The sequence below is a fragment of the Vicia villosa genome, unplaced genomic scaffold (genome assembly GCF_029867415.1).
Source record: "Vicia villosa cultivar HV-30 ecotype Madison, WI unplaced genomic scaffold, Vvil1.0 ctg.000081F_1_1, whole genome shotgun sequence".
Taxonomy (NCBI): domain Eukaryota; kingdom Viridiplantae; phylum Streptophyta; class Magnoliopsida; order Fabales; family Fabaceae; genus Vicia; species Vicia villosa.
This window is the reverse complement of record NW_026705004.1, coordinates 1,439,008-1,449,747: the sequence shown is the minus strand read 5'-3', so window position 1 is coordinate 1,449,747 and position 10,740 is coordinate 1,439,008. Positions and strand designations below refer to the sequence as shown.

Here is a 10,740-nt window from a genome sequence, read left to right as displayed (position 1 = left end):
GGATAGAGTAAAATTTCATTTGGCAAGTAAAACTCATGGTTATTATTACTTTGATGGGTTGGAAAGAAAGAAAAACTATGTATCCACATACTTTCGGGGTGTGTTGTTGATTTTCCTATTGCTATTGATTTTCTAAAGTAATAACAATGTAAATTATCAGATATCATGCTTTCACCACGCTTCATTGCTTAGATGAAACTCTTCCACCACACTGAATATGTCTGTAACATTATACCCCCTTCGAATGTTCCTTCAAAATTCACTGCTCAATACAAAAAGTACACAACTTTCATGCAGATTCACCTCTTCCCTCACTTTTGCTCCAAACCCATATGTGATATTGCGTGATTACAAGTTTTCAGGGAAGTACAGCGCTATGAACACAAAAATCCTGCATGCCCATTTTCTAAAAACTCATTTTTTACAATCTGGTATCTTCTTCATGAACTCTTTGATTGATTTATACTGTAAGTCTGCTGACATGGTCGCTGCTCACAAACTGTTTGATACAATTCCTCTACCAAATATTGTTTCTTGGAATGTCATGATATCTGGTTACAATCGTAGTTCCATGTTTGTGAAGTCGTTGGAGATGTTTTGTAAGATGCATTTGTTTGATTTTGAGCCTGATGAGTTTAGTTTCGGGAGTGTTCTTTCGGCTTGTGTTGCTTTGGAGGCTCCACTATTTGGTATGCAAGTTTTTTCACTTCTCATGAAAAATGGTTTTCTCGAAAGTGGTTATGTTCAGACTCAAATGGTGGATATGTTTTGTAAAAGTTCCGACTTTACGGAGGCTCTGAGGTTTTTTAATGATGTTTCGTGTGATAATGTGGCGAGTTGGAATGCTATTATTTCTTTGGCGGTTAAAAATGGAGAAAACCAGGTTGCTTTGAATCTGTTTCGTGAAATGTGTTGTGCATCTTTAATGCCGAATAGTTATACATTTCCAAGCATCTTAACAGCTTGTTGTGCGCTTAAAGAGATGCAGATAGGGAAAGGAGTTCATGGATTGGCGATCAAATGTGGTGTGATGGATGTCTTTGTGGAGACTGCTACCATTGACTTGTACGCCAAATTTGGATGTATGAGTGAAGCTTATAGACAATTCTCTCAGATGCAAGTCCAAAATGTGGTGTCTTGGACTGCTTTAATTTCTGGGTTTGTGCAAGCGGATGATACTGCTTTTGCACTAAAGCTTTTCAAAGATATGAGGAAAATCGGTCAGGAGGTAAATACCTATACCATTACTAGTGTACTTTCTGCGTGTGCTAAACCTGAGATGATCGAGGAGGCAGAAGAACTTCATTCCTTGGTAATAAAGTTAGGGTTGGTTTTGGATGATAAGGTTGCAGCTACTTTAGTCAACATGTATGCAAAAATAGGAGAAGTTGGGTTATCCGAATTAGCCTTCAGCGAGACAACAAATACGAAGGATCCGGGCATATGGGCGTCGATGTTGTCTTCTTTTGTGCAGAACCAAAATTATGGAAGGGCACTTGAGCTATTCACTGTAATGTTCGGAGAAGGAGTGAAACCTGATGAGTATTGTATTTGTAGTTTATTAAGTATTATAAGCTGCTTAAGTCTAGGGTCTCAGGTGCATGGTTATATTTTAAAGTCTGGGTTAGTTACTGATGCTTCTGTAGGTTGTTCGCTTTTTACAATGTACTCAAAATGTGGTTGTTTAGTAGAATCCTATAAAGTTTTTCAACAATTACACGTGAAAGATAATGTTTCGTGGGCGTCCATGATTTCTGGTTTTGCAGAGCATGGATATCCTGATCAAGCTCTTCGACTATTTACAGAAATGCTATATCAAGAAATTGTACCTGATCACATTACATTAATCTCGATTCTAACTGCATGTGCTGATCTTCGATTCTTACAGACAGGTAGAGAAATTCATGGTTATGCTTTTTGTTTAGGACTAGGACAAAATACAGTTGTTGGTGGTGCACTTGTAAACATGTATTCTAAGTGTGGAAGCTTGAGTTTGGCAAGAAAGGTGTTTGATATGCTTCCTTCTAAGGATACATTTGCTTGCTCTTCATTGGTCTCGGGATATGCCCAAAAAGGTTTAATCGAAGATTTGTTTTTGTTATTCCATGATATGCTTCAAAATGAGGTACCAATCGATGCCTACACAATTTCATCCGTTCTCGGGGCAGCTTCACTTTTGTGTCAATCAGAAATCGGAACTCAATTGCACGCCTACATTGAGAAGTTGGGATTACAAGCCAATGTATCCGTTGGAAGTTCGCTAGTGACAATGTACTCAAAATGTGGGAGTATCGAAGACTGCAGGAAATCATTTGACGATGTTGAGAAGCCTGACCTTATAGGTTGGACATCGATCATAGTGAGCTATGCTCAACACGGTAAAGGTGCAGACGCTTTAGCTGCATATGAACTTATGAAAAGAGAAGGAGTTCAACCTGATGCAGTAACTTTCGTCGGGATTTTATCGGCTTGTAGCCATAGTGGGCTAGTTGAAGAAGCTTTCTTCTATCTTAATTCAATGATTGATGACTGCAACATTGCGCCAAGTCATCGTCATTATGCTTGTATTATTGATCTTCTTGGTCGATCAGGTAGACTAAGAGAAGCTGAAAGTTTCATCAACAATATGCCTGTTGAGGCCGATGCCTTAATATGGGGAACTTTGCTTGCTGCTTGTAAGGTTCATGGTGATTTTGAGCTCGGGAAGTTAGCAGCCAAGAAAGTAATTCAATTGGAACCAAGTGACGTCGGTGCTTATGTGTCATTTTCAAACATTTGTGCAGATGGAGGACAGTGGGAAGAAGTCACAAAGATTAGAAATTCGTTTAACAAAACTGGGATGAAGAAAGAACCCGGTTGGAGCCTTGTGTGAAAAGCAATGATGTCTTGATTGCTGACCTTGTAAAAAGCAAATATGCAATTCATGATGTATCATTGCTGACCTTGTAAAAAGCAAATATGCAATTCATGATGTATCATCGACCCCCTTCCTCGATCAAAGCCAGAGTGTATCAGTAGGGGCTGAATCAAAACATTCAACTATTCAGAGAAATGGTCTCTGTCAAAATCCATGATAGCAAGGGATGTTGCTTTGTTCAATTTGAGACTAGTTAATTTACATGTTGCCTTGGAAAGGAGATTGTTCCATCCAATTTTGTCTGCTTTGGTCTTACCATGCTTGTTGTATAAACATTATATGGTTAACTTAGTAAAAGTATGTAGTTAACACAGTTGATAGTTAATAAATATAAATGTGTTGCAGCTTATTAATCAAATTCAAATATACAATTAACTGTGATTTTGAAAATCATTAACCATAATTTTCAAGTATATATTTGAATACAAACTACGGTTAATGAATGTTATACAAGTTATTAAGCCAATCATCCACTATGGGAATAATGTATTTATCTATAACAATGGCTTTGTTAAGGGATCGGTAATCAACACACATCCTTCATGATTCATTCTTCTTTTTCACTAATCTTACCATGCTTGAGAAAATATTCATACTAGGCCTAATCACCCATGCTTCCAACAACTCTTTAGGTCTGTTTGGTAAAAATAGCGGTTGACTGATAAGCTAGCTGATAGCTTATAGCTTATGACTGATGGCTGATGACTTATAGCTTATAGCGGATGGTTGAGACTGATAGCTTATAAGCTAATTAAACTGTTTGGTAAAATTAGCGGTTCAACTAACTTATAAATGTAAAATGACATAAAAGATATTTAATATATATTTATTTTATTTTAAATTAAAATAAATTATAAAGGTTAAAAATAGATTTTAATTAAAATAATAAGAATAAAAAAGAAAGAAAAAATGATAAGCTATAAGACATAAACTAAAACGCTATTTGAAATAGCGTCTGGAAAATAAGCTATAAGCTAGTAAAATAAGCTATAAGCTCGTGATGAAAAGACCGTTACCAAACGGGTCTAAATTATCATATGAGCTTATAAGATTAAGACATAAGACATAAGCTATAAGCTCGAAAACATGGCTTACCAAACAGAGCCTTTGACTTGATTCTCAATTTCTTTTTTTTTTTTTTTTTTTTTTTTGTAGTGTGATATTAACAATGTCATGTTCATGATAACATAAATCCATTTGATGGATTGGGATTCCGTGACTTCTGATCACATGATTTTGAGTGAGTTTAGAGAAAAGAGAAAGTGAATAAAAAATAAAATAAGAGAAAAAACTTTGTAGGAAAATATAGATACAGACACGTTGATCTTGATGTTTCAAAATCTCAATCCCAATTTGATTTGAAGGACTTGTTTCTTTTGAGGAAGCAATTGTTAGTGTCTTTGGAACATGACATGCCTGGTAAGTTAAATATTTATTTTTAAATATTAATATAATCAAAATTATATTATTTTTAAAAGATATATCTCAAAATTAGTTTTTGTAAATAAACATTTTAAATAATTATTAAATTTTGAAAATTTAAAAATGTAGTAGAAAAATAATAAAATATTTAAAGTAACATTTTATAAAAAGTTGTTTAAATTAACTTTTCTATTCAAAGTTATTTTAAAAAAAAATGTAATTTAATTTTAAATAAAACTTATGTGATACAAATACTAAACCCAACATTCGCTGGTGATAGATATAACAGCAATCAAAACACAATATTTTCCCAACAAATACTACATATGTCACACTTGTTTGTTTGGAAAAAAAATTATTGTTCCTACTAAGAACATAATCCGGGGCCCCTGGAACCAGAGTACAAAAGAAAAAAAAAAACTATTTTGGGTAAAACTATTCTAGAAGAAACAAATGAAGAAAATTAATCAATCAACTTTGCAAAATTGATTGATAAGAGTCCCCTGGAACCAGAGTGCAAAAGAAAAAAAAAACTATTTTGGGTAAAATTATTCTAGAAGAAACAAATGAAGAAAATTAATCAATCAACTTTGCAAAATTGATTGACAAGAGTCCGGAGAGAAAAGCACAAATTTGAATTTTCTGATATCACAATTTTGAGCATAGAAATATCAACAAATAATTACAAAAGTCTTACCTCTCTAGAAAAGCTTCACACATAAAAAATTTACTATGCATGCACGCACACATACACAAGAATTGATGTATGCACAAAATATTGGCAACAATAACACGCATTCAACAAATGAGTTGATGAGATTTTTCTTATCCAAGTAAAAGCAATGGTTAAGAAATATCCAACCAATCATTCATTGAGTTTGAGGGTAATGTTAAACTATAGTAATGAGCATGTAACGTTCCTCTAAATGAAAATATTATGTTACAACAGATGAATGATCCACTAACTTTTGCTTGAACAAAAATCTTCATTCTTACTATCTTGGCTAATGTCTGATGCCAACAACTGTTCTTGAATACAAGCTGCAAGCTGAGAAACTTTCTCATCATCTAACTTAAGGGGACGCCTTAGCAAACTCTATATAAACAAAAGATTTTACCATCAATTAATTCTCACATGCATCTAGAGCATAATATAAAAAGCGAAAAAATAAAGAATAACTATATATCATAATTAAAGTAAGCTCTAAAAGTAACTACCAATTATGGTCAGGCATTTTTCTACTGATAATTATATGCGTACCAGATCAAACATGAGAAGCAAGTGAAAAATTACCTCAGAATCCCACAAACAATCGTATGCTTTACGGGGAATTATGTGAATATGAGTCTGAAAATAAACATTTTTATGGTAAAATAAATTAACTTTCACAATTTGTGAAGTAAATGTTTGATTCCATAACATTACTTATAACAGGAGAGAAAATACAAAATCTTACATGAAATATTACTTGACCAGCATCTGCTCCATTATTAACCAACAGGTTGAATGCATCTGCAGAATTCCAAACATCATTGCTTAAGATATAATGTCATGCAAAAGAATTAAAGGACAAAAATGACAATGTTCAGCATAATTATATTTTTTTCTGCAAACAAATAATAGTAAGAAAATTTTGATACACTACATATAAATTGCTAAACAATAATTTAAAATATCAAACCAAATGGGACAGTTGAACTTGTGACTCGCTGCCATATATGGTTCAATTACTTGAGCAGTTTGATCACAGTTTTGTCTCAGTTCACCCAGTTTAGAGCAATTAAACCATGACCCAAGGGTTTTGCCGAAGGGAGTATAGTTTAAACGAAATTTATTTACTTTTCCCCATTATTGTCAGAAAAGACATTATGAGGTTTCCGTAGGTATCTACTAGCAGAGTGCTCAAAACCAGTGATTCTTATTTAAATATTGAAGTCTAAGCCATATATAAGAACAAAACAAAGCAAAACTCAGACAATGTATGGGTATGAAATTACATACTGCAGCCAGTAGCCTTCATGATTGCATTACTAATGAAGGGAACTTTGGAACACATTGCAGCTACCACCTGTATCATAAGTCAATCAGCCTAGGCAAATAAACAAGACCATTGCCTCACATTGATTAGTATATTCAAATTTAAATCTGTAAAAAACACAAGCACACAATTTTGCATATTTTTCTGTTTTACACTAAATTTAGCGAAATTTTCAAGCTTGGAGACGTTGAAAAAATTAAGAGGGGAGTTATGATTTATGAGCCTCCAATATGTGTTTTAAATGTCATCCACTGTCTCTGTGACTTGAATGATTAAAGTACAGACACCAGCACATTAAGTAATGTAAAATAAATCCATGTTTTAAATTGATGTACTTTAGATAAAATCTAACACAAAAACCTAGGTAAGAGAATTTTCCTTATGGAGAAAGAACTTGTGTAAGAATAAAATCAGTGAAGCTGATAAAAAAATGAAAATAAAACTCAATTTCCTTGTATCTATTGAAAATTACTTACTGATTGAGGAGTAGTATCTATTGAAGGATAATGAGATTTTGGGATAATGAGCGAGTGCCTGGTAAACAAAATATAGATGTGAGAAGTAGATAGATAAAAAAAATGTCATGCAGAATAGTTAAAAAAGTAAATTAAAATTGGTTTGATAACTTGTAGCGAGATTACTTAATGTCCTGTTTCAAAGTGTATGGCCAAGAGTACATGCAGCCAAAATTGTGAAATAACAAAAACATTGGAATATGGAATTGCACATAAAATATACAATACCTTACCCATGACTCAACGGATTTGTATCCAATATGCATAGGCACATGTCATCTTCATAAAGCTGTTAAGAGTAACAAGATATTAAAAAGAGCTAAGGTGAAGAGAAAACTTGGTTGAATTGAATATCAATCATTAGTAATTAACGAGTACAACAGCACCAAGCAATTATAACCAGCAACGATCAATAACAATAAATTTATGTTAAACACATCGTTGGAAATATAAACATGTTTTTGAAGGATTTCAAAGAGTATGATTCCATATCTAAATCTTATAAATATGCACAAAATGTTTAAATTCTGGAGATAAAACAATCCTGATTCAATGACACTCCATCTCTTTCAGATTAATTTATCAAACAAAATGCAGTCAAGATGAAACTCCTATCAACACTCAAAAGACTACTAAAAACCTATACTAGATAAACCCAATATTCCACACTTTCCGATTAAAAGCATAACATTCAATTCCACCAAAGGCCTTTGCAATTATTACTTGGCATTCATAAGACTTAAACATCAGGCTTCATTATTACTAACAATAAATGACTAACCAATGTCATTAATTCACGTTTTTAACAACTTAATGTATCTATGTACTCACTTATACAACATTTCAACCCAAGAAGTTGGGGTAATTAGTTTGCTCACACTTACAATTAATTCTCTCACTATTCTACAACAACAATCAAGCCTTATTCCACTAGGTGGAGCCGGCTACATGGATCAACTTCTGCCATAATGTTCTATCCAAAACCATGCTTCTATCCAAATAGTTAATCTCAAGATCTTTCTTAATAACTTCTCTTACAGTTTTTCTAGGTCTTCCTATACATCTAACTATTTGACTCCTCTTCATCTGAACAACTCTCCTTACCACAGAATCTACAGATCCTCTCCCTACACGCGCAAACCACCTAAGTCTATTTTCCACCATCTTTTCTACTATAGGCATTACCCCAACATTCTCTCACTATTCTAAAATGAACAATTCACTTCAGAAACTAAAACAAGAGACCTTAGTCATTAATGAGTAGCATTAGTACAACACAACTACAACAACCAAGTCTCATTCCACTAAGTACAATCGGCTACATGGATCAAACGAAGCCATAGTGTTTGCAAAATATGTTAAAAATAAGATACAGCTCATCTAACATAAGCAACTAACTAGCTTTAACTTATAATAAAGTGACTACTATCAACACTTGATTCACACATTTGTAGTATCGACACCTCGGAAAAAAGACGTGTCTGTGTTAGTGTATTATCAACAATTGATTCCATCTCTGTAACACTAATACCAAAAATGTATGTATGTGTTAGTGTGACCATACTTATAAACTAATGAAAGCGTAACCGTTGAATTTTCTCATATTTGATCGAGATATCTTACTACTCTATCCTCTAAAGTGAGAATTTGACTTAAAAAAGGATATAAATCCACTTAGATGAGAGTTTAATATCATTGACTGAAACGAATTAGCCCCAAATTAATATAAAAAATCATCATTCTTTGTTTAAAAGATCAAATTAACGTCAAAATCTTCTAATTACTATCAAGTATTTATCAGTATTTATCACAATTTCCAAATAGGCTTAATCTTAACCATAATTCCATAAACAATCAAAAGAAAGGGAAAAAAAAACCTTAACAGCATGAGATTGACCACGAATAATACTACAGAAGACACAATCATCATGTAAGGAATTCCGATTCTTGATATCACCCAATCGAGTTTCGGAATCGGAACCGGATGAACAAACCGAACCGGATAAAGGGCGTTGATCCGAAGTCAAACGGGTCGGGTTGAGATGCGAGGACAAAACGGTAAACCTCCTTGTTGCTTCAATGAACATGTTTGAGGAGTTTTGAAAATCGGGAAGCAGGGTTAGTTGGAATTGGATGAAGTGATTCGTGGTGAGGTGTTACTCGCCATGGAGTTTTTTTTTTTTTTTTGGGTTTGAAAGTGTCACGAGGGAAGGAACGAAATTCAACGGTTACGGTTTGATTAGTTTATTGTGAATGTGATGATGATGGTGATTTTTTTATTTATTTTGTTTTTTGTTCTAAAATGTGTTCGCACGCATAACATAATCTTATCCATGTTATCAGTAGTAGTCAGCTATAGATTGTTCTCGCTAAGAGCATCTTAAAAAAGTATTTAATCGGAACACATTAAAAGATGAGTTAAAAGGTATTGCAACACTATAAAATAGTTTTATATTGAATATGATCCTATTTATTTTAGGATTAAGTATATTTTTTATCTTTATAAATATTTTTATTTTTACTTTTATTTTTTATTAAAAAATAATATATTTTAGTCTATAAAAATTTTGCGCATCCAGTTTTTATTTTTACTATTTTTAAAAAATTTTAAAATTGTTTAATTATCTTTAAAATTCTAAATTTTTAAATAATTTTTTAGGTTAAAGGTAGTACACTGACAGTGTAAAAAAGCTTTAGACTTGATCGTACCTGATCAGAAGAATCGTCGTAGGCTGCTCGGACTGGATCTTCTAGGAAGGAGGAGGAGGGGGGTGTACCTGCAAGGTACTCCAATGCCAAAGTAAGATGACGAGCAAAGGAGCGCAAGTACTAGCTAAGAGTGAGTGAGAATTGAATACCTGACCCTCTAGTTAAAGAGGGTATATATAGCCCCCAGCGCTGGGCCATGATCTCGCTATTGGGTTGGATTCCCAAGCCCAACTAGGAGACTGCCAGGTTTCCTGAGCGGAAATATCGGAGGTGCGTGTACGCCCTCTGTCCTGGTTAACCGCTCCGAAGTCCAAGGGAGGACGCGGTCTTTTAGGAGCCACGTGGGATCCGAGTTATTCGGAGGATTGGATATGAAGGAGCCCTGCGCGGAGCAGGGTCCTCGGCAAGGATGATGTCCGGGGGAGAATGAACGCCGAGCGCGGTGTTGGTGCCGAGCAAGGCGTGTCGGAAGGCCATGAACTATACATGGGCCTCTGAGGCTTATTGGGCCGAAAGCGGTGTTGGGCCTAGTCTTGGCCCAGTCCAGAACAGGAGCCCCCCAAGTCGGAGTTTTCTGGTTAAGAAACTGTGACTTTGCTTCTACGCTCGGACCCCCATTTCTCGTGGTTGCTCGGTGGATCGGTCCTCGTCACATATACGCGCTCGGAGGAAAATCCAGTGGTGGGCGAAACGTCGCGCGTGGGAAGCACGCGCTGACGTGGCATAGGCATTGATGGCCTAGGGTCTAGGAGGCGGCGCCTGTCAGGAGAGGTGACGCTTCGCCTCCCGAGCCTTTTTCCTATAAAAGGGGGCGAATTCTCTCATAAGGGAGTTTTCCTTTCTCTATTTATCTGCTCGGCTTCGATCAAGGGTTCCTCGGAGAATAATTTCCCAGCTCGTTCGTCATATCAAGATCGTTGCTTAGCGAAGGATTCTCCCCGGCCATCTATATCATGTCTGCAAGTAAGTTCGTTTAGCCTGTCGTTGCTTTACTATTTTTCATAGAATTTGTGTTTCGCTTCCGAGGTCTTCGCCAACGTCATCCTCCCCGGGTTATCTAAGCGATGCCCGGGGGTCAGCGTGGGTTGGTAGGCCGGAGCACGTTGGCGTTAAACTGCTTAAGATAAGCTTTCCGGTT

The 10,740-nt window shown here is 35.1% G+C and overlaps 2 protein-coding genes across 2 annotated transcripts; one reads left to right on the top strand and one right to left on the bottom strand.

The window, feature by feature from the left end:
* Positions 1-481: 481 nt before the first annotated feature.
* LOC131623826 (pentatricopeptide repeat-containing protein At1g74600, chloroplastic-like) lies at positions 482-2,872 on the top strand. The gene has a single exon (XM_058894832.1). The coding sequence runs from the start codon at positions 482-484 to the stop codon at positions 2,870-2,872; it is 2,391 nt and encodes a 796-aa protein (XP_058750815.1).
* A 2,087-nt stretch (positions 2,873-4,959) lies between these two features.
* LOC131623835 (adenylylsulfatase HINT3-like) lies at positions 4,960-9,153 on the bottom strand. The gene is made up of 7 exons (XM_058894839.1): positions 8,771-9,153; positions 7,127-7,182; positions 6,855-6,912; positions 6,342-6,408; positions 5,797-5,852; positions 5,634-5,687; positions 4,960-5,435 (listed from the first exon to the last, which is right to left on the bottom strand). Exons 1-7 carry the CDS (start codon positions 8,978-8,980, stop codon positions 5,301-5,303), a joined length of 636 nt encoding a protein of 211 aa, XP_058750822.1. The 5' UTR covers positions 8,981-9,153; the 3' UTR covers positions 4,960-5,300.
* Between the last annotated feature and the right edge of the window lie 1,587 nt (positions 9,154-10,740).

Bases quoted from the DNA above. Each gene is read 5' to 3' on its own strand.
- LOC131623835 (XM_058894839.1), bottom strand. From the start codon at position 8,980: ATGTTCATTGAAGCAACAAGGAGGTTTACCGTTTTGTCCTCGCATCTC. The intron at 6,409-6,854 runs GTAAGTAATTTT...CTTATGATACAG, and splicing joins TAGATACTACTCCTCAATCA to GTGGTAGCTGCAATGTGTTC. The intron at 5,436-5,633 runs GTAATTTTTCAC...TTGTTTATATAG, and splicing joins ATTGTTTGTGGGATTCTGAG to AGTTTGCTAAGGCGTCCCCT.
- LOC131623826 (XM_058894832.1), top strand. From the start codon at position 482: ATGGTCGCTGCTCACAAACTGTTTGATACAATTCCTCTACCAAATATT.